The sequence below is a fragment of the Arvicanthis niloticus genome, chromosome 18 (genome assembly GCF_011762505.2).
Source record: "Arvicanthis niloticus isolate mArvNil1 chromosome 18, mArvNil1.pat.X, whole genome shotgun sequence".
Lineage (NCBI taxonomy): Eukaryota > Metazoa > Chordata > Mammalia > Rodentia > Muridae > Arvicanthis > Arvicanthis niloticus.
In genome coordinates, this window is record NC_047675.1 from 18,455,333 (window position 1) to 18,479,186 (window position 23,854).

Below are 23,854 nucleotides of genomic sequence, written 5' to 3' on the forward strand. Positions count from 1 at the left end.
CTGGAAAAATCTGCCGAGAAGCCATCCCACTCCGTAGGTCTGCTCACCAGTGTTGGGGGCCGACTTTTAGCAGAAAGCGGCTATCAGCTTTGCAGCCATCTTGAGCCATATACCCTGACATGAGATTTAAATTACAATAGCCTACAACAGCTGAGCACACTCCGATAATCTTGGTTTAGATACCTGGGGTGTGTGAGATTAAAGGTGTGTGAGATTAAAGGTGTGTGACTTAAGAGTATGACTTAGAAGTGTAGAGATCAGAGTTAGAGACAAGACCTAAGGGCATGATTAAAGGTGTAACTTAGAGGCGTGGCTTAGAAGTCAGACTATAAAAGACAGAACCAGAGATCAGAGAATATAGACTGAGATCAGAGACTATAGAGGGATCATCAGAGACGAATCTCAGACATTAGGTAGAATCTGCCGTCACCCTCGCTCTTGCTGAAACCCGACCTGCAGACCGGAGCAGCAGCTTGGGCCGGGATACAGTGGCCGCCCAAACGTGGGTCGGCCTGGGCCTCAACATTTTGCCTGGGCTGCGACGTTTTTTGGCCGCCCCAACTTGGGGCTAGTGCGGTCCCCAACAACCAGAAGGCAGCATGCAGGAGAGTCCTGGTCTTTCAGTTAAAGGTTGCTAGGAGTGAGGAGTTCACAAGACTCTACTCTCCCCAAGGACATTTTTTTCTTCTCTGTCATAGCCACTGGTAAGTTTCTTCTGTGCCTGTAAATAGCCCCTTTCCCCCCTCTCCACCCTCCACACTCCTGTGAAAAACCCTAATTAAACTCACTGGGTCATGAAATAATAAATGCATAAAAGAGAAAAGAGGTTAGTTGGGACATGGAAGGGGATCAACAGGAGAGCCAGGGGACAAAAGAGTAAATGGGGGAGTAAATGAGATCAAAATATAAACATGGATGGAGGAATCTTACCCATTAAGTGTAATTAATTTGTATTGAAACTGTAAAATCTCACATTTATTTGAAGTCTTGAGGCAAGATAGCTGATTATGATGGAGAGGGGACATTAGTACAGGTGTAAAGGCCTTTGGAGCTGGAGTTCAAGGAGGTTGTGAGTGTCACATGGTTGTCTGGATTCAAATCCAGGTCCTTTGGAAGAGTAGCCAGTGCTCTTAACCACTGAGCTGTCTGTCCAGCCTGTACAAAATTGTTGAAATGGCTAATGGATGATGACTTCAATCCAATGTCCTCGGGACCTAGACGTAAGTACCTTTTTGGTCAGTATTGTTTGCGAACGTGTGCATGTGTTTGAATCCATTGGTGTGCATATTCAAGTCTGTGCACGTGCGTATGGGGGCCACAGAACAGCCTCAAGTGTTATTTCCCAGGCCCCTCTCGTTTTTCAGATCCTGTCTCTCACTGGCCAGCAAATGAGACTTGCCTCAGGATTCCACCGGTTTATGTTTTCCCACTGTTGAGATTACAAACCAACCCACCTTTCCTGGCTTTTAATACACCCCCCCCCCCGTCCTGCCCCCCAACTTGAGTTGTACGGGTTGGCCTCCGGTGAACGAGGTTTTGCCACTGAGAACCTCCCCAGCCCTTGTCAATCAATGTATTTATCTCCACTAGAGTCTCTTCTCCACCTCCAAGCCCATGCAATGTACCTTAAAAGGTTCTTCTCCAAGAGCAAAATCTTTGGAATTTCCCTCATACCTAAGCTTAGTTAGAGATTCTGTAGCTTTAACATCTCAAATAACAAATATAGCTGCTGAGCCACTTGGGTGCTCAAACCTGGGGACAAATGGCTGAGGTGCCTATTTAACATATCAAAGAGGACCTGGCTGCTCCGTTATCCTTGTAACCCTCAACCTCTACCCGTTACCATAGCCTGAACCCCCGCCCCCCACCCCCTACCCCCCACCCCCCAACTCTACAGCTCAGGGAGTGGGCTGCTCCTCCCTACATAATCCAGACATTTTAGATTCTAGCTCTTTGTACCTTTGGGTCTCCTGGCTGCTGCCCCTGGTTTCTCTCTCTCTCTCCTCTCTCCCTCTCTCTCTCTCTCTCTCTCTCTCTCTCTCTCTCTCTCTCTCTCTCTCTCTCTCTCTCTCTCTCTCTCTCTCTCTCTCTCTCTCTCTCTCTCTCTCTCTCTCTCTCTCTCTCTCGTTTCCCTTCGCCCCGTCCCCCCTCCCATGTCACGTGGCTCAGAGTCATGTCCACTCTGGACTCACCCAGATGTCCCTGTTCTTTCTTTTATCTATAATAAACTTTAGCTGATGGCTAATATAATTTTTAAGTTATTCTTGAAAACACATTCATGATTATTTGTTTGGTTGAGGGTTTGGGTTTTTTTTAATTTTGTTTTTGTTAGTGAGGTCAATTCTGAACCAAAGATAGCATTGACATAGACGTCTCACTTGAGGAATCCTCTCTGTTGGATTGGCCTGTGGGTCTTGCCTAGGCAGGTGGGCAGCGATAGATAGTTTTAAAAACAGGAGAGGGCTCGTTCTTTCGCCCTTAAATGAAACACAGCTCGGTTTTTTGCTTTCTTCTTCCATGACTTTTGGTCCCACTGAGATCCCGGTCGAGACTACATTTCCCAGAAGGCCATACTCAGACCTACGGGTGCCCGCATGGGACTGAGGAGCTTTGGGGGCGGCACAGTAGCAGTACGGGCTGCTGACGGGCCGGCACTTCGCGGTTTGAATGGCTGCGGGCCCGGGCCCTGAGCGCATCTGAAGATCCGCGGCCTCGGGGTGTGACATGGCATCTGGAGACAAACAGTCTCCACCGCCTCCTCCTGCTGCTGCAGCCAGCTCAGAGGAAGAGGAGGAGGATGGCGACGCCGCGGACGGCGGGCAGCCCGCGGGGTCCCCGAGCCATCAGATCCAGCAGCGGTTCGAGGAGTTGTGCAGCCGCCTCAACATGGACGAGACGGCGCGCGCCGAGGCCTGGAGCAGCTACCGCAGCATGAGCGAGAGCTACACGCTGGAGGTGCGTGCTCAGACCCTCCACGGAAGTCGGGGACTCGGGGTGGCCCTGGAGTCACTCGGTCCTTTGCACCGCACCATTGCCTCTGCCCTGGCTTTGCACCCGTCAGAGTTAACGCATTAAGTTTCGGGCTTGCTTACGTGTGAGAACGGCTTAAAATTTGTTGCCCCCCACCCCCTGGCAGATATAAAGCGAGTGTAGACACACAACATTTGTTGTTGAGCTTGGGCACTCTTTTTGGCTGTCATCCAGGTGTAGGCTTGTTATGTTCCGTTCTTGGGACGGGGCTCGAAGTTGACGAAAATGGCTATTCGGGCCAGTGCCTGTCAACTCTGCAGGCACCTCCCCTGTATGGGCCAATGGGAAGTGACACGGAAGTCCGGATTGTTTTTCAGCTGCCTGTGCGTATGGCCCTTCGATTTTATATATAGCTTATGGAAAGATAAGGGCAAAGAGACCCTCGATCCGAAGGCTAAGCAAGGTGTTATTTAACTATAATATGGCTGTACTTGTGTCATTCTTCTGAGTCTATTTATTTCCATTTAAAAAAAAAAATCGTCACACACTGAGTTCCCCTCTCTCCATTTGTTACACCCACAAAAAGAGAAAGAAAGAAAGAAAGGTAGATAGAAAGAAAGAAAGAAAGAAAGAAAGAAAGAAAGAAAGAAAGAAAGAAAGAAAGAAAGATAGATAGCAGCTTTAGACCTAGATCTGAGTGACTCTGGACAAGTTTTTAACCACAGTGAAACTCCATTTTGTTGTGTAAGCAGTTTTGTTATGTGTGCCCATTTCAAAGTGCTTACCTAAACCTTAACTAAAGCAATGGTTGTGTATGTGTGCAGAAAATTTCATATACTGAAGCAGTCTGGCTGAAGAGGCCGTAGCCTTCTTCCTGACTCAGTGCTTCCTGTAGCCAGACAAAGAAGAGGACTTCTGGTTTGAAGGGCATTAAATACCCCCGAATGAACTCTGACTTAACCTTAGAGATAGCATTATGAAGAACAAGCATTATAGCAGAAGCTTCCATTCACAGAGTCAAATGAAGCCTGGTGTCAGATATGCAAGTGGCATTTAACAGATGTTTAGTAAATTAGTGTGTGTGTTATGTGTGTTGTGTGTGTAGGTGTGTGTAGGTGTGTAGGTCAGAGGACGACTTTGGAGAATTTATCTTTTCACCAGTGGATCACTGCGGGTCCGTTAGATCTGTTTGTCAGCTAGCGCCTTTACCTACCCAACCTTGCCAGCTGGATTAGTAAATTATTTTTGAAAACATATTCACTATTTCTTGTTTGGCCGAGGCTTTCTATTTATTTGTTTGTTTATTATCTATTTTTTAAATTTGGATTGGTTAGTGAGGTTTTAATCTTGATTCTTAGCCCAGCTTACCCTTGTCAACGTGACACACCTGGGAAGGGGGAGACCTCATTTGAGGAGTCACCTGCATCAGATGGACAGTGGGCATGCCTATGGGGCATGTCCTTCATTGCTACGTGATGTTGCCTGCTGTGGCTTATGCTGCCCTGCTGGTCCTGAGCTGCTGGTCCTAAGGAAGCATTACCTGTTTCAGCTCTTGCCCCCAGGTTCCTGCCTGGAGTTCCTGGCTGTAACCTGTCACTCAAATAAACCCTTTCCTCTCCAAGTTGCTTTTAGTCATGGTGTTTATCATAGCACATCTAGGACAACCTTAGAATATTTATTTATTTTGGAATATTTCCTGAGCCTCTGTATCTTGCCATAGTTTTCTAGGTGCTGGGAATAAAGCAGTAGGCGAAACCTAAAACTCCCTGATGCACCAGTTTCCAGTCAGGAAGGAATACTGTAATGTGGGCGAGCAGGTGTCTGAAAGCATACAGAGAAAATAAAGGTCACTTGATAGTTAATACTTACCATCTGCTTTAGAATGGTCTCAACTGTTTTCCTGAGATTTTTTAAAACAATTTTATTTTATGCAAATGTTTCATCCACATGTATGACTGTGTACCAAATGCAGGCTTGGAACCTAAACAGGCCAGAAGAAGGTGTTGGAGCCCCTGGATCTGACATTATACAGTTATGTGCCACCACATGGGCACTGGGAATAAAACCAGAGACCTCTGGGAGAGCTCTTAATCACTGAGCCATCTCTCCAGCCCCATTTTCTGAATTCTTGTAGTTTATTTAATTCTCACTGTTGTCAGCCAAGAAAATGAAACCTCTGGGCTTAAGTAGTTTGCCCATGGTGAGATCTCTAATATGGAGCCTCTAATATGCAGCCGAGGCTGATCTACTTGAGTTATACGGCCATGGACTGTAAATTTGAAATGACTTCTCCCCACAGCTGCCATTTTTTGTTTGTTTGTTTGTTTTTGAGACAGGGTCTCATATAGTGCATCCTGGCCTTGAACTTGCTGAGGGTATAGTTGAGGATGACCTTGAACTTCTGATCCTCAAGCCGATTGAGGTTGTAAGAATGGGCCATTCTATTCAGTTAATGCCCAAGACCTCAAGCATGCCAGGGAAGCATGACCCACCAAGCTGTCTCCTCAGCCCGACAGTGACTGTTAAGGAATTCTCAACAGACACTTGTTAGAGCTAATGATGAACCAGGTCAGAGGATTCTTCTCGTCTATTGTTGGTCCCTGGGCCTGTATTACTTTACAAAGTCCTTCTTCGTTTCCTTTATCCTTCAAGTGTTGTAACATTCTCACTGGTAACACTGTTTTTTCTTTCCTTTTCTGGGAATGATGTAGTTGTTGCCGGATAATTTCCTGCTACATTGTATTTGCAGTAAAGTTCGGTGATTGGGTGGTAGAAGACATGGGTGGAGCTAAGAGTGGGAAGGAGGAAAGGAAGAGGAGAAAGGAGAGCTAGCACTAACACCTCCTGTTACATGTAGTTATAAATTCTCTCATCTCCCTTAAACCCTTTTTTAGAACGAAGATGACATCATAACTGCTTACCTGTATTCTTCCTAATAGATCTTGATGGCAGGAAAATTCAGTAGTTGAAAAGCTCAGTTTCCCTTGAGGTCATACAGTTGGGGAAACTGTGACACCATGGGGTTGAGGATGTGCCGCAGTGGAGTGTGGATGGCAGTGAGGCCTTGAGTTCTAATACCAGCAGTGCCCCAAATCAAAGCCAAAACCATCCTCCAAACCAAACACTATATGAAACCATTGCTCAGAGCTGTGTTTAAGGAGAGGAGAGAGGACTTGATGGGCAATGTACTGTGCAAGCATGTAGACCTGAGTCTGGATCCTAACATCCTTGCTGGGATACCATGCTGTGGTGTGGGAATTCATACAGTACAAAGGAGATGCCACATTTCTCCATCAGAACTACTGTTGTCTCACCCGGAAGCATTGAGTACTGACAAGGGTAGGTACAGCTCAGCATGGCAGGGCTCCTTGGGCATCTCTCTGTGTATAACTGGCCACTACCATATTCTCTCTCTCAGCCTGACAGTTGAAGGGAGTCACACTTTTTCTATGCTGGTTATGACATCCTCAGAGATGGAAGCAGGTGGTATTAGCATTCTCTTCTGTGACCTTTGAAATGGTATAGCATCACTTTTACCTGTGATATCAGTAGAGACAATCAGGTAACGGTGCATAAGACCTGCTTCAAGGTAAAGGAACAGAGACACAGTGCCATGCATGGACGAATGTCAATGTCACATACTGGAAGAGGCCATGGGCCAGGGCCATCATAGAAATATCACTTTCAATATGAGTGCGCAAAGTTTTACACTGAAACACAGAGAAGTCATTAGCTAAAACTCTTGTTTTCTTTTTCAGGGAAATGATCTTCATTGGTTAGCATGTGCCTTATATGTAGCTTGCAGAAAATCTGTTCCAACTGTGAGCAAAGGGACTGTTGAAGGAAACTATGTATCTTTAACTAGAATCCTTCGATGCTCAGAGCAGAGGTAAGAGCTTAAATGTAGAATGTAGCTAAATTTAAAAGAAGCTTAGAAATCACACTGATAATGAAAATTCTCTTTGTTTACTATTTTCTGAGCATCTAACATGTACACAACTGAATCTAGAATCTGAGTCGTGGTTTTCCTTTACCATTTCAGAGTCAGGGTCATATTGTACGAACTTGAGTATGTTTGCATTGTAATGCATTAAAGGTTATAACTTATTATATAATGATGCTATAAGTTTAAATAAAGGTATTGAGAAGCTTTTGAAGATAGCACGGATTGAAAAGGTAAATAAATATGAATTATGAGGCAATATGCTTAGATACGTGTGCATAGAACTTGTGTTTTAATGTACGTGGGATTATGTAGTAAAACTGAAGCCACATGCTCTCTGATCCTAAAGAAACTCCTACACACATCTGAAGATGTTTACTGCAACATTCAAAAAGTCATGGTTTTTATATGTGTATGAGTGTTTGCATGTATGTATGTGTACCACGTGTGTTCCTGGTGTCTGTGGAGGCCAGAAGAAGGCACTGGATTTCCTGGCACTGGAGTTACAGTTAGTTGTGAGCTGCTGGAACAGAACCTGGGTCCTCTACCAAGAGCAACAAATGCTCTTAGCCTCTGAGCCACCTCTCCAGTCCTACACCATTTTATTAAAGGGAAATCAGAAGTTCCTTGAGTGAGTGCAGAGAGTTATTGTATGTTCACAGGAAGGAATGGTTTTAGTAATTAACTAAATAAGTTAGATATTTCCAGGTATTGACATTAATGAATCTCAGAAACATTAAATGAAGATTAGGTTGTAGAATGCTACTTATAGCATGATACATTTTACATAAAATGTAAAAGCAAACAAAAGATATTACTTATTTTTTTATGAATATATGTATGGAAAAATAACCAGACTAGCTTCAGAATTGGAGTAACATTTGGGAGGTGTGGAGACATCGATTAGGAAGATGTATAAATTGAATTTTTGGCTATTTCTATCCTAACTTTAGTATTTTTCTAAAATTTTTTAGGTTCATTTTATTTATGTGTACAGCATTTTTGCCTGCATGCATGTATGTAGTACCATGTGCATGTTTGGTGTCTAAGGAGGTCAGAAGAGGACATCAGATCCCCTGGGACTGTAGAAAAGATGGTCGTGTGTGGCCTGTGGTTGCTAGGCATTGAACCCAGGTCCTCTGCAAGAACAGCAAATATTCTTAAGTATGATGAGCCATCTCTCCAGCCTGGTAGTTCTAGTATTTAAAAGCTCTGAGCTGGAGCCAATGAGAAGACTCCATGGGTAAAAGCTCCTGCCACACCCAGCAGAAAAATCCGAGTGATAAAGTCATTGAGGAAGGCACAGAGCATCAATTTCTGTCTTCCATGTGCATTCCCACACGTCAGCTACATGCACTTACACACACATATACACAAAGAAACCGAACCTGAGCAGAGTAGGTCAGGAGGGCTGGAGAAAGAAGGCAGAGGGTAGGAGTTTAAGCTCCTCAAAGGCGTCCATTGGATTTTATGTCCTTGTCCAAATATAACTCAACGAAATGACTTGGTTTACTGTACTGGCATTTGCTTGTATTGGCACAACATCACCTTTACGTTACTAAAGTACCTTATTCTTATTTTTTAATATCAGCCTAATTGAATTTTTTAACAAGATGAAGAAGTGGGAGGACATGGCAAATCTACCCCCACATTTTCGAGAACGTACTGAAAGATTAGAAAGGAACTTCACTGTTTCCGCCGTGATTTTTAAGAAATATGAACCCATTTTCCAAGACATTTTTAAATATCCCCAAGAAGAACAACCTCGCCAGCAAAGAGGAAGAAAGCAGAGGTATGTGTCTGTGCATCTCTGGGAAAATGCTTTCATAAGTAACTCCTTCTGAGAAGCTGGGACTTTTTTTTTTTTTTTTTTTTTTTTGCTTGTTTGTTTTGAGACAGGATCTTGCTATGTAGCCTTGGAGGCATGGAATTCACTATGTAGACCAGGTTGGCCTCCAGCTCAAAAGATCTGCCTACCTCTGTCTCTGAGTCCTGGGATTAAAGACACGTACTACCACAACTGGCTTAAAAAGTATTTCTGTGACTAATAATTTGTTGCTGCTCTCTGCCGTGTGTTAGAAGTTGCCTGGTTTCTTTCACAATTCAAAATGTTTGGATTTTACATTGATATAATTTTTCCCTTTTTATTTAAACAACCAAAAGTGAAGGCTGCACAAGTCAGACCCCAAGAACCTTTTCCAGTTGACTTTCTTGGTATTGATCAGATACAGATATTTTCTATTATTTGACCTTTATGTCAAACTGAATAGTAGTCCCTGAAATGAGTTTGACGTTCACAACCAGTCAACACCAAAGAAACTTCAACTACTGTGAACTTGTTTTCTGGTCAGGTCTACAAAACCAGCTTACTCTAGCTAGTTTTCTGGCCTTACAATTACAATTACAAATACAAACTTAATAGCCAAGGTTATTTAAAACAGAAAGGGAAACTTTGCTTTTAAAGTATGTGAGGAAATTTCCTCTTCAATAGAGCTACAACAGTATTCATAAGAAATGTACAAGAGGCAGGGCATAGTTACACAGAACTGTAATCCCAGCATTAAGGAGGCTGAGGCAGGAGGATCAGCTGGACTCTATAAAAGAGACTCTGTTTCAGCCGAAAGGAGAGAAATAAAGCAAAATCAAAACCCCCTAAAATGGGGGCAGGAATATCATTGTGTAGCCCAGGTTGGCCTCAAACTTGCTATCCTTCTGTATCGATCTTGTAGGTGCTGGGATTGAAGGAATGTTCTACCACCTCGTTTACTCTATAGGTCTTGGCACTTTCTAGCACTTTCTGCTAAAAGTCATACTACGATGTATGGCACGTAACTGTGTGTGGTGAGGCAAGCACTCTTCTCAGGTGTGAGCATGTAATATGACAACCTTAAGAGTCTGAGCCTTGTTACATGGGGAATCTCCTAGAGAGCAGACGGTCCATGCACCTGACAGTGGGTAGAACTGCAGTGGATGGGCATTCAAACAGAACCATGGTCTCTCTTCTGAGAGCTGACAGTAAAACAAGAGACAAGAAGTAACATACAGGCCATGGGAGTGCAGCAGACACAGAAAAGTGAGGTTTCTGAGGCCAAGATAAACCTAGATGACCCCGTTTGATACCATTGCATAGAGGAAGCAGAACTGGGTAGGCTTTGGCAGATGACTAGAGATAGCGATGGGGCCTTTGGTACAGAGGAAACAGAGGTTTTGTATGTGCAGAGGCAGCAAGAGGGACTTGAGGAACAGATCGATTAGGTACTTCCAGGGCCCTAATGTTAAGAGCTAAAATTTAGATAGCTTATATATTACAAGCAAAAAGGCCTAAATTTTATATTTGAGGCTGATCAAAATCATAAATAGGTTATCATATACTGTGGCAGAAAGGCCCTAACTTTTTTTCATTTTGAGACTGGCTCTCATGTATCCCAGGTATCCTTGAACATGTTAAATAATCAAGCATGACCTTGAGCTACAGATTCTACTACCTCCTGAGTGCTGCAATAAGCTGCTACATTAGATCCAGTACCACTCCTACCTATAGTAACTTGGACAGATGAAGGAGAAAGAGCCAGGAAAACAAGTGCCTGCTCGTGCTAGGACCAGAACTAAACCTCTCCTTGCTCTTCTTCATCCTGCTGTAAAGCTGGGCATGATGACGTACACCTGTAATCCTAGCATTTTCCAGATGCAGGTGTTCAAGGTCAGCCTCTGCTAAATAGCAAGTTCAAGGCCAGCCTGGGTGACATGAGATCCTGTCTCAGAAAACAAAAATAAAGCAAAAGATGAGGCTCTTGTGATTTGGGCCCAATAGAAATCTGGTTTAAGCACTGGCAAGAGATTTTGGCAGAAAAGCCAAGCTACAGCAGATCTGAGCCCCCCCCCCCCCACCCAGACCAGAGTTTACTGCAGAATGACATTTCATGATTTTATAGTGTGGATTATTTTAGGGAGAGGGTTGCAGTCCATGTGCATGAGGAGAAGCAATAACCCCAGACTGCCCGCAGCCTGGAAGCTGTGTTAGCAGCTGTACTGATGTCATCGCAAGAGCTGTAGTTTTTCCTCTTTGTGCCTTATGTATCTTGACCCCAGAAACTTAGAAAGAATTTTATTTGTTTGTTTTTGTTTGTTTTGCATCTGAGCTGCTTTTCCTGCCTCCCGGCTGTTTGCTTTCAGTATTTGGTTGGGGCAGAGCGTCTTGTACATTTCTATGAAAAGCTACATCTGTTATCCCTGGGGCTTGTTTCATATCTGATTTGAGTCCTTTGTGTGGTCTTTTTGTGATTCTTATTTGTCTCCTAACTTTGTTTTTCTCCCTCTCCAGGCGACAGCCCTGTACCACATCTGAAATTTTCCATTTTTGTTGGGTGCTTTTTATATATGCAAAAGGTAAGAGTACTGTGTATTCGAACAGGAATTAGCTAACAGGCTTTAGGTGCTGATTTTGTCTGTTGTATTATGAATCAGTAGGAACGCCTCACTTCTCGTCCTAGGCTCTTCGGTACTGTCTTCACAGTATCCACGTCTCCTCATACTACATGGCACACCCCTCACTTTAGTCTTGTCCACACCGCTTTGACATGAAGCTGTTCTTTCGAGTTGCGAACAGAACCACGGCACACTGCATTAGCCTGTATTTGGGGCTCTGCTCTTCATAAACTGTGTCTGATTCACTGAGTGGGACTGAAGTCCTCAGAATGGGTCTGATGACTGCATGTCTACAGGTGACAAGTGTGACTAAACTTAATCAGATACTTAGAATCTCTTTCTCTCTTCTTTTCATTCCATTACTCTATACAAGGTATACATGCACTAAGTACACCTCTGTGACTTCGGTATATTCTGTATAGATAATGCTTAACGGTCTAAAGGAGAAGGTACAATTACATACGTTAGGTTTTTCTCTCTGGATTGTGCAGACTGCTGCCACTAAGATAGTTCAATGGGATACAAAGTGTTAGAGTTGGATGGAGTTGCATGCATACTAGAGGCCCCCCTTTATGTTTGCAGGATACCTCCTAAGATCTGAAACCAAAGATAGTTCCACCCCTTGAATGCTATGATTCTTGCTATACATACCTACATAAAGTTTACTTTATACATCAAACACAGTAAGAGATAAGACCAGAGCAGTTATGGTAGTATAGTAGATGCTATCTAAATTCTGTCTCTATAAATTACCTGTCTTTCTCTAAGTCTTAGCAGCATCAGCATATGACTCTTTTAAGGATTCTGTTTTCTATGCATGGGCGTTTACCTGCATGTCTGTCACTATGTGCATGCATACCAGAGGAGGTCAGAAGGGGGCATCGGATATTCAGATGCTTGTGATTCTCCAAGAGGTTGCTGGCAACTCAACCCTGGGCTCTCTGGAAGAGCAGCCAGTGTTCTTAATCACTGAGCCATGTATCCAGCCCTTTTAAAAAACCTTTTTAAAAATTTAAATTAAGGACACTCATTTCACTTAATGGAAACACTTCCACCTTCTGGCTTTTCTTTGGCAAGTTGCTGAACTACCTTAGGAACATTGCTAAGTGAAATACAGGTTGCTTGAATAAAATCTCTGCTGTATGGAGACAGTAGATCAAATAACCACAAAAAGAGCTAATTGGCTTATGGACACATAGCATATTCAGCCTGAACATGCACGACACAGGGAGGACAGAGCTGTCCACAGAGCTGGGCAGAATAGTGAAACATGCAATTTTAAAAGTAGTTTTTATTTGTTTGGGACTGAGTCTTTAGGCCAGTCTGACCTGGAATTTGTGGCCCTCCTGCCTCAGTCTCCCTAGTACTTTCATTATTGGCATCCCTGCCTATCTGAGAATTATTTCTTAAATTTTCAATTTGATGTTTTTTTTTCTGTTGATCAAAGGTAACTATAAAAATAAAGCCATGGATAAGGGGAAATTATTGTGTAAGAGATTCCCTCTATCAGATCAACTGACTCACTTCAAGATCAGGCAACAAAAGCCAGAAACTGATAAGGCTATGCTTGCAGATACTAACCTAGCATAACTGTCCTCTGAGAGCCTCTACCTTGCAGTTGACCAAAGCACATACAGAGACCCACAGCCTAACGTTAGACGGAGCTCAGGGAGTCTTGTGGAAGAGTCGGGGGAAGGATTGAGGAGCCATTAGGGGATAGAAACTCCACAGGAAGGCCAACAGAATCAACTACTCTGGACCTTTCGAACTCCCAGAGACTGAACCACCAACCAAAGAGCATATATGGGCTGCCCACCCCCCATATATGTAGCAGATATACAGCTTGGTCTTGTGGGTCCCCCAACAACTGGAAATGGGGCTGTGTCTAACTCTATTGCCTGTGGATCCTGTTCCCTTCACTGGGCTGCCTTGCCTGACCTGAGCGGGAGAGGATGTACCTAGTCCTGCAGTTACTTGATGTGAGTTGGTACTCCTTTTCTCAGAGGAGAAAGGGAGGGACTGTTTAAGGGGGCCTGGAAGGAAACGGGGGGGGGGGGGGATGAGCGTGATCAGGATCTAAAGTGAATAAATAAATTAATTAATGGAAAAAAAAGAATAATGTAAGGATTTGAACCCAGCTCTCCTGTCTTCCTGTTTGAGGGTGAACATGAAGGTGTGGTCTCCGGGAGTGTTGTAGTTGCAGCTGGTCCTCTCTAAGGCAACAGAGGAGTCTTCCATCATTCCTGAGCTGTGTGCCCAGTGGAAGGAAGAGTCTTTGTATATGTACTGGCAGCCTTGAGTGCAGTCAGAAGTGACAGACATAGCCCAGTGGTGGAGTGCTTGTCCAACATGCACAAGACCCTGTATTCAATCCTGAGCACCACACATGTAAAATAAAATAAAATAAAATAAAATAAATGTGATATCAATCAATGACAAAACAAAAGCAAGGGCTTTTCTGTGAAGGCTGCCATATTAGCTTATGTGACTGGCATTACGTATGATAGCAATCTTACGATCGCATTGGATAACTGTGGCTACTAGGATTTTAATCTAGTTTGTGTGTGCTTAGGGGTGAATGTATTTGCTAGTGCATAAACTATTAGAATAATGGCAGAGTCTCAGCCAGAATCATTTGCACTTAGCTTTGGTTTGGGGGTTTTGTTGTTGATTTTTGTTTTTTGTTGTTTTGAGCTGGGAGTCTCTGTTCCCTGGGCTGGATTGAAGTTTCTAGTATTGAGTTCAGAGGCGCAGCACAGCTCAGTGTGGCCTATGTGGTGTGCTTGGGTTGGTCACTTAGCTGCTTTAGTTCAGTTCTTGCTTTCTTTCGGGGGCAGATGTGTTTTGTCTGTAGCCTATGGTTGTTTTAGATAATCTCACTCCCAATAATAAGCTCCTTCTCTATATTCGTTGATTTGGCATGGCAAGTGACAAGTTTGAGCTGTCACATGAATGGCTTTTTGAGCAGAAGACCATTTTCTGTTTTCATAAAAACAGAAGACGTTTTTCTGGACAAGTAAGCCAAACCTAGAGGTTAAGTCTTGCCCTTATCTCTTGATTAAATGGTAAAGTGGCTTGTAAATTATGGTCCATTTATAAGGTCAAGGTTTGAGATGGCTAATATGTCCTGTTTGGACTGTCCTGAAATTTCATTTAGAACTCGACCTCTAGGGACATTTCCTCCTGTGGTTAGGAGTTACGGTGCTGCTGTACCTGCTCTGCAGCGAGCACACACAAGAACAAGTCCAGGCTTGCTAGTGATGGCTCAAAACCAGGAAGTGTTGCTTCCTGTTTTATGTATAATAGGGGTAGACTTTTAAGATTTGACCTTTTATAGTAGAGGCAAGCAAGTTAGCTTGGTTATACCAATGCAGAATTTAATCTCCTAATAACTATTTGCCTTTCTGGCAGCAGCAGGATCTATCTATCTATCTATCTATCTATCTATCTATCTATCTATCTATCTATCTATCTATCTATCTGGTTCAACCTATTCCCCCAAAGAAAAAACTAAGGTAGGTGGTTACTTTCTTTGGAAGGAAGCTAATGAGGAACAGACTTTCCCAACTGAGATGAAGGAAAGCATGTATGCTGGATGGATTCTGGTAGGACTGTGTGTGAAAGTGTGATGCATGCTTTGTGTCTGCAGTGTGACAATGTTGAGGTGTGACAGTGGCTCTTCAGACAGATGCTCGCTAGAGTTAAACAGAGCAGTTCAGCATCCTTCATAAACAGCACTGTAGGAAGGGCAGGTCTGCAGGCGTGAGCTCGATTCATTTTCCTTCCTTCCTTCCTTCCTTCCTTCCTTCCTTCCTTCCTTCCTTCTTTCTTTCTTTCTTTCTTTCTTTCTTTCTTGCTACAAGCATGACAGTTATCCTTGGGACAGTAGTAGCGTTTGAAGTCAAATGTCTGTATGTGCGTTCCGTTGGATTAATGTGAATGACCTTTATTGCTATATAGGAAAGGATTTTAAAACCTTACTGTTCGTATTCTGTCTAAACTCCACCTCCACAGTTACCTGGCAACAGCCAGGTAGGCCTGGCTCACTATAAAAGGGGCTGCTTGCCCCCTCCTCTCTCTCTTAATCTCTTAATCTCTTACTCTCTTGCCTCTAGCTTCTCTCTGTCCCCTCTCCCCCTTCTCTTCCCCCTCTCTCCACGTGGTCATGGCTGGCCTCTACTTCTCTTCTTCCATCTTCCCCCCCCCCCCACCTTTGCCCTATCTCCTGAATAACCTCCCCCCCCACCCTTGGAACCATTTGGTCTGGAGTGATCTGTTCTAAGCTGCGCACGGACTTCTAACACCATCTAACACTTACCATTACTGCTCTAATAAAGGCTCTCTTCTCTTTAGATTACGGATATGAGAAAAATCATAGCTCATTTACTAGTGGTTTACTTCTAAATATTTCTAGTTATTTTCACTGCAGAAAAACTTTTTTATGTAAAATAATTTGTTACAGAATTCCAAAGACTAGACCAATAATAATTAAAGTTTTAGTTCCATACTAGCTACTTAATAGATGCCTACTGAATGTATATTGAATTTAAGTAAGTTTTAGTTTTCACTAAATTCTTAGACATACATTAAAATATCAGTGTCCTAAAATGTAAATTTGCCAAAACACAGTATCACTCTTGAGCCAGCCTGGTCTAATGGTGTATGGTGTCATTATAACTAAAGGAAGCAATTGTTTTTACAATACTGTGCAGTGGATGCTGATTTAACTGTGACTTTTACAACCCTGTAGGAAACTTCCCCATGATTAGCGATGATCTGGTCAATTCCTACCATCTTCTGCTGTGTGCATTAGATTTAGTGTATGGAAATGCCCTACAATGTTCCAACCGTAAAGAACTTGTGAACCCTAACTTTAAAGGTAAGTTTATCGACAGCCCACGTTTCTGCATGATTTTTACTCGTGGGAGCTGTATCCCCAGATGCAGGTTTGTTAGCCTCAGAGAACATGAGTATTGCAGAGCTTCTGCCACCTGAGTCATACAATATGTTGCTGAGTGCTGGGATTAAAGGTTATAATATTATATATTATAATATATAATATATAATATATAATATATAATATATAATATATATTAATATATATATTTCCGCCACCTCACCTGGCAGAAATATATATATTAATATATATTATATATTATGTTATATATTATATTTATAATTTATATATACATATATATGTATATATACACACATATATATATATATGTATATATGTATAAATTCGAATGTAAGGCTCATTTGCAGAACACAATTGCTGATGTTTTTTTAGATATTCCCCCAACTTTTTATTTTTCTGACAGCCTTTAGTCACATACTAATCTTTTGAGTGGTGATGTCCTTTATCTCCGCCACCATTTTAAAAGGTATTTAATTTATAATTTATGTAGTCCTTCCCCTATGTGAGACAGGATCTTACAGCTCAGGTAATTCATGACAGTCCTCCTGAGCACTGGGTGTAGGTTGACGAAGCATGTCCCTCGTTGTCTGTTTGTCCTGGGGATGCTGCATATCTATCCAGCTCTGTCTCCATCTCTCGGCATCTTCTGAGGTATATGTAAATTAGTTTTTACTAAATGTAAAACTGAGGTATATGTAAATTATACATGCCAATCATATTCTGACCAGACTAACATTTCCATTTCAGAGTATTGTATGTTAGCTAGTTGATGCTGACCAGTGTCTCCGTCTTGTGATTTTACACATCATAGGCCTGTTAGAGGACAGCCACCCCAAGGACTCTAAACCTTCCTCTGATCCCCCGTGTGTCATTGAGAAGCTCTGCTCCTTACATGACGGTCTGGTGCTGGAGGCAAAGGGGATCAAGGAGCATTTCTGGAAACCCTATATTAGGAAACTTTTTGAAAAAAAGGTTTGTAAATAACAACATACAGATGTTTTCTGGATAAAGACTTGGTTGCACATAACCCAAGGACCTTTCTTTTCATCGTAGCTCCTCAAGGGGAAGGAAGAAAATCTTACTGGCTTCCTGGAACCAGGAAACTTTGGAGAGAGTTTGTGAGTACTTAATGCTGTAGACCTGCTGGGTTAGCTTTGTTCAGCTGCTTGGGTTTTGTTTTTGTTTTTTGAGACAGGGTTTTTATTACTAGTCCTGCTGTCCTGGAATTTGTTCTGTAGACCAGGTTGGCCTCCCATTCAAGCTAACCTCCACCTGCCTCTGCCTCTCCATGCCTGGGTTGCTCTGATATTTTAGTTTACTTGTGCAGAGCCCTTGTGCTCAGTGTTTGTACTGTTTGGCCATTTTTAATGCTTTATGGCAGAACTCATAGAAGCCATAACAGTTCTGGAAACTTCTACTTATTATAAGCACTTGTCTTTAAGCTCAGTGAAACTTGTTTTTGTTCTGTTCAAAGTTTTATTACTCAAGATTATGGATTATAAATTTTGAAATTAAGAAATGCTTTTGTAGGCTAGAGAGATGGCTCACCAGTTAAGAGTTTTGACCGCTTTTCCAGGGGTTCTGAGTTTAATTCCCAGCAACTACATGGTGACTTACAACCATCTGTAATGGCATCCGATGCCCTCTTCTGGTGTGTCTGAAGACAGCGACAGTGTATTCTTATACATTAAATAAATAAATACATACATACATACATACATACATACATACATATTTAAAAAAAAAAAAAAGACGAAAGAAATGCTTTTGTACCTAGCCATCAGGGCACATGGCTGACATCTCAGCACTTGGGACCTGAGGCAAGGTGATTGTGAGTTTGAGGCTACTTAGTCTCTAAAAAAAAAAAAAGTTAAGCAAAGGAAAAGAAGACACATATTTGGATCTTTAGAGGTAACAAATGTGGCAATACCATGTCCTTAGAGGTGCTAAGAACAGTTGAGGTAGTGTTCCTGCATGGTCATATGCCAGTTCATTGTTTATACTTCAGGTTAGTATAATTTAGAATATTGAGTGATTATTATTATCTTATTGGAGGCATGTTTGTTCAGGGCTCCTACCTTGACACACTATTGAAAAAATATATTCAGTGTGTGCTGGACACACAGATTAAAGCAAGCTACATCTTCTCTTCAGTTTTTGTAATGAGGAGTTACTCTACAGAGATAAATGGCTTTAGGAAATTTACCAGATCTTGTAGTAAAACACTGAGTGGCGTGGAACGCAAGCTGAAATGGTGTTCCTTTTTCCCCATAGTAAGGCTGTTAATAAGGCGTATGAAGAATACGTGTTAGCCGCTGGGAATTTGGATGAACGGATATTTCTTGGCGAGGATGCTGAGGAGGAAGTTGGGACTCTCTCACGGTGTCTAAGTGCTGCCTCGGGTACGGAGAGTGCTGAGCGAGCACAGATGAGAGACATCTTGCAGCAGCGTCTTGACAAGGTGAGTCAAGTCAAGTAGAAAACAGGTGAGCTCCATGTGATGACCACGTTTCAAAGTCCTGGGAGAGATGGGGCTGAGGCAAGAGGGAACCAGTTTCTGTTGTCTTTTCTTAATCCTGCTTGTATGTATGTTTTAGATGTTTAAAAGAAAATTCAAGTTATCTTACTGATTTATTTTTTTATTTAGTAAAAGTTGTTTCAAAGGTTTTAGTTAGGTCTGAGAAGAAAATTGACTGTTAGTCTAAACAGATGCATCCTGCTGGCAGTCTTTGCTTTTGAAAAAATGGGCAGTAGTGCATACCCTGCACAGTGGTCACAGAGACATTTAGAAAACATTAATTAACCCTAATTGGAGCCTGTGGATCTACAGTCATTCTCTGAGAAAATTCTGTTGCACCCAAAACAGGTTTTAGACTGATGGAGACCAGTGACTCTGATTTTCATCTCCTGTAACTGAGAAGCTTTAGGCTTGATACTGGCCTGTTCTCTGCCTCTCCCCCTCTCTCCTCCCCTCTCTTCTCCTCTCCCCTCTCCCTCCTCCCCCCCTTATCCCTCTCTTCTCCCCCCTCACCCCTCTCCCCTCACCCCTCTCCCCCCTCCCTCCTCCCCCTCTCTTCTCCCCCCTCACCCCTCTCCCCTCACCCCTCTCCCCCTCCCTCCTCCCCCCTCTCCCCTCTCCCCTCACCCCTCTCCCCCCTCTCCCCTCCTCCCTCCCCTCCCCTCTCTCCCCTCACCCCTCTCCTCTCTTTCCTCCTCCCTCCCTTCCTTTTTCTTTTCTTTTCTAACACAGGGGTCTCCTAATGCATCCCAGGTTAACCTCACATTTATAGCAATCCTGCCTCCTCAGCTGCATGAGTGCTGTGGTTAAAGGCATGATTCACTCCTCTTGCCACCAGATCAAAGCCTGTGCCCTTACTTACCCTTAAAGGAATAGCCCAGCATACCCCATCCTCAAGACCTTTTCCCTGACTCTGCTGTTCTTGCTCTTAGTATTATGCCTTGGGTAAAATTGAGCTGTTCTGTCTTTTTCCATTAGAGTACAAGCTTCAGGAGGGCTGAAGCTAGTGCTGTGGATAATGCATGCCACGTAGTAGTTATCCCTAAAATTTTACTGTTGATATTTATCAAGAGGGAAAAGCAAGTCTGGTGTATATTTAAACGTGAGGGTTATTAGCACATAGCATTTGAGACCTAGTTGCCTGGGTGAGCATTTTAGAAACGTATCAGTGAAGCTTCTTGGGGAGGTTGAAGTTTTGGTTGTATGTTCTGGAGTCACGTGGGTCTGGATGGTTAAAATCATAGTGAAGATTCTCAGCAGTGAGAATGAATATCTGAACCAGTGGTTCTTAGCCTGTGGGTCATGGCCCCCTTGACAAAGCTCTGTCTCCAAAAATATTTACATTATAATCATAACCGTAGCAAATTTAAGTTATGAAGTAGCAACGAAGTAATTTTATGATGGTGGTCAGGAACTGTATTAAAGGGAAGGTTGAGAACCAATCATCTGAAGGCAGAGTTCTGGAGCACCCCAAACCCTGTCTCTACTGGGAGAAGGTATATCCTGGGGTTTTGTTGCTGTTGCTGTTTGGATTTTTGAGACAGGATCTCTTTATGTACTCTAGTCTGTCCTGGAACTAAATCTCTAAATGGACCAGGCTGGCCTCGAACTCACAGAGATCCACCTGCCTCTTCCTCTGAGTGCTGAGTAGGATTAAAGGTGTGTGCCACCGCACCTGGCCTGGTATTTTATACCTGAGTTAAAAGACAGTACCCCCTGAGTGACAATAGCAGGGGACAGTGAAGCTCAGCCCCTTACCAACATGGGAAGCCCCATGCTGCCTTGAGGACTTTGAGCAGGAAGCTGTGATTGTCACACTTTGTTTCTACGAGACCAGTGCTGCTTGTGGTTGAGTGAGACTGTTTTCTGTTTCTGGCTGCTAGGAGCTCTTCGTATGCACCAGGACATTTTTGTCTCACAGTACAGGCAGGTGGTGCCTCACACACAGGGAAGTGGGTGCCACAGGAAGCCAAGATAGCAGCTCTGACCCGAGCCACCCCGGCCGTTTGTGGCCGATAAACAGCAGTATGATTTCCCTGAAACAAAGTGAAGGTCATGGCTCTGCTGTTGTTTAAGGCATATGGAACACATGTTTACTTCCCTTTAGTGAGCATCTTCTGTTTTTCTGTGTCCTGAGATTGAATAAGTTCTGTTACTGAGTAAAATCTTTGCTGGGCATTTTTAAAAGTTTAGGATGAGTACAGTCATCGCTCAGGGACGGTTGCTGGATTTTCACTATTAAAAATTCTCCAAGCTAGCTTCACCTTTTAGAGTTTCTTTGAACAGTTAGAGAAGCTGATTTGCCAGTTTATGTACTCATGCTTAAATTCTTTGACACAAGTTCACATATTTTTCATCTGTGTATTCAAGAATGTTGGCTAACTTGCTTCTCTGAAGGCCTTTCGACTTGAGAAAAACTGTCCTGGATTCTAGCAATGAAAGCCAGGGGATGGCTCAGCAGTTAAGAGCACTGACTGCTCTTCTAGGGGTCTGGAGTTCAATTCCCAGCAAGCACATGGTGGCTCACAACCATCTGTAACGGGATCAGATGCCCTCTTCTGGTGTGTCTGAAGGGAGCAACAGTTTCCTCACACACATAAAATAAATAAATCTTAAGAAAGAAAGAAAGAAAGAAAGAAAGAAAGAAAGAAAGAAAGAAAGAAAGAAAGAAAGAAAGAAAGAAAGAAAGAAAAGAAAGAAAGAAAAGAAAGAAAAGAAAGAAAAGAAAAGAAAAGAAAAGAAAAGAAAAGAAAAGAAAGCCAGCCAGGGGAGAGTGATGAGAACTTTCCCTGCATGAGATTGAAATAAATTGATCCATTGATTCTCATTTAGGCCATATCTAAGCCACTGCTTTCCTGTGCTCATCCTTGAGTGTCAGACTTCAGCAGTGGACTGAAGCTGTGGAGTGTGTCAGTGCAGGGAGTGATGCTCTTAATGTTTACAAGTGTGAGCTCCCAGAAGGAGAGCTAGTAGACAGAGCGAGCTTGTGTGAGTGAGTGTGTGAGTGTGGAGTGAGTGTGAGTGTGCAAGTGAGTGTGAGTGTGTGAGTGAGTGTGTGAGTGAGTGTGTGTGTGGGTGAGTGTGTGGGTGTGTGATTAAGTGAGTGTGTGTGAGTATGTGTGAGTTTGTGAGTGTGTCTGTGGGTGAATATGTGAGTGAGTGTGGGTGAGTGTGTGAGTGAGTGAGTGTGTGAGTGAGTGAGTGAGTGAGTGAGTACCTTGTGCCTCTGTGCTCTGCCCTGTCCTGGCACATACCTAATCTCTACAGTTAACACAATTTTAGTTGCCTAGAGTATGTATTGTTCTTTCCCACATCTTTGGAGAATGGAACCTTTGCATGGAATTATGTTTAAATTCCCGAATGGTGATGTTTGAGGCACTAACATATATGAATAGAAAGTCTCGTTGTCTTGAATTCCTATTTGTGGTGTAATTTAAAGACACTCCCTCCATTTTCCTCCTCCAGTCTAAAGCGCTTAGAGTCTGCACACCACTGACTGGCGTGAGGTATGTTCAGGAGAACAGCCCTTGTGTGACTCCCGTCTCCACATCTGCACACAGCCTGAGCCGTCTTCACACCATGCTGGCTGGCCTCAGGAATGCACCCAGTGAGAAGCTGGAGCAGTTACTCAGGTTGGTTTAGTTACATCTGTCTTCCAAGAGCTAGTTGTCGACCATTGTTCAATTTCCTACCGTAATTTTTCAGCATTAGTGCCTTACGCTACTCTTTTACAATTTCACAGTAAGTGTGCAGTTAGTCTTATTAGTCAGTAAATGACATGACAGTATAAAATGTGTACATGTGCATGGTGCTTGTGATCCTATGACTCCGGAGGCTGAGACAGGAAGATCACACATCTGAGGCTACTCTGGCCCACAGAGTGTGACCCTGCTTTAAAAATAAGCAAGTAAGCAAATTTTAAGAAGCTATGTAAGTAGAAGACAATCTTCTTTGCTCAGACATATTTAATGTGGTGTAGGAGACAGTAACTACAGTAGACCCTGTCTACCTGCCTTTGAAAGTAGTTATGTTTGTCCTCAGCAAATCGAAAGGAACAGGAAGTGAGGCAGGAATCCTGCTTGAGGCAGCCCCTTCCTGCCTCCTAGTGCTTGGGAAGTAGAAGCTGGAAGCTCTGCGGTTTAAGGTCATCCTCTACTACACGAGTCTGAGGCCAGCCTGGGCTAAATAAGATCTTTTCTTTACAACCCCTTGCCTGCACCCTCCCCTAAACCTGAAACCCAAACAACCAAACAAAAAAACATGTGCTTACATGTAAGATAATTTAAAATAAATACATACATACATACATACATACATACTATGTACATACATACTACATACATACATACATACATACATACATACATACAGTTAATGGATAGGATTTACCATATAACAAAAACACTGTGTAGTTCCTATCAGTAAGAAAATTTACATACTCAAAAAAATGAAATGCTGAAAAATTTCCAGAAAAAAATAATATCAATCATTGTAATTGTTATAAATCTGGTTTTTCTTGTTTGTTTGTTTTTGTTTTTCGAGACAGGGTTTCTCTGTGTAGCCCTGGCTGTCTTGGAACTCACTCTGTAGACCAGGCTGGCCTCGAACTCAGAAATCCGCCTGCCTCTGCCTCCCAAGTGCTGGGATTAAAGGCGTGCGCCACCACTGCCCGGCTATAAATCTGTTTTTTTAAATTTTGTTTTACAAGCTTTGGGGTGGGGGTTGTTTGTTTCTTTGTCTTGTTTGTTTGAGACAGGTCCTTGCTAGGCAACCCTGGCTAGTCTGGAATTCACTATGTAGACCAAACAGGCTTTGAACTTATGGTTTTCTTACCTCTGTCTCTTGAGAACTCTGATTATGAACATACATGACATCAAGCCAGGCTAATTATTTTTCCTAACAAGAAATGCTTTTTGTAATTGTTATGAGATTGAGCTCCTGAAACCTGATCACAATAACATTTGACTTGTATGAATATTTTACATCTCCACATTTGTATTAAAATCCACAAGCTGGGCAGTGGTGGTGTATGGCCTTAATCCCCACACATGGGAGGCAGAGGCAGGTGGATCTCTGTGGG

General features: G+C 42.9%; 1 protein-coding gene across 3 annotated transcripts in view; it reads left to right on the top strand.

Moving 5' to 3' along the window:
* Nucleotides 1-2,601: 2,601 nt before the first annotated feature.
* The window catches only part of Rbl2 (RB transcriptional corepressor like 2), a 53,447-nt gene continuing 32,194 nt past the window's right edge, over nt 2,602-23,854 (top strand). For 2 of the 3 annotated variants that reach the window (XM_076915607.1, XM_076915606.1), the window contains exons 1-9: nt 2,602-2,955; nt 6,729-6,859; nt 8,505-8,705; nt 11,235-11,299; nt 16,089-16,217; nt 17,068-17,228; nt 17,310-17,374; nt 18,531-18,717; nt 22,240-22,406. In XM_076915607.1, coding sequence (XP_076771722.1) covers nt 2,725-2,955; nt 6,729-6,859; nt 8,505-8,705; nt 11,235-11,299; nt 16,089-16,217; nt 17,068-17,228; nt 17,310-17,374; nt 18,531-18,717; nt 22,240-22,406 — 1,337 coding nt within the window. In that variant the 5' untranslated portion in view covers nt 2,602-2,724. The remainder of the gene's footprint in view (nt 2,956-6,728; nt 6,860-8,504; nt 8,706-11,234; nt 11,300-16,088; nt 16,218-17,067; nt 17,229-17,309; nt 17,375-18,530; nt 18,718-22,239; nt 22,407-23,854) is intronic. The other variant, XM_034522895.2, reaches the window with a different exon arrangement.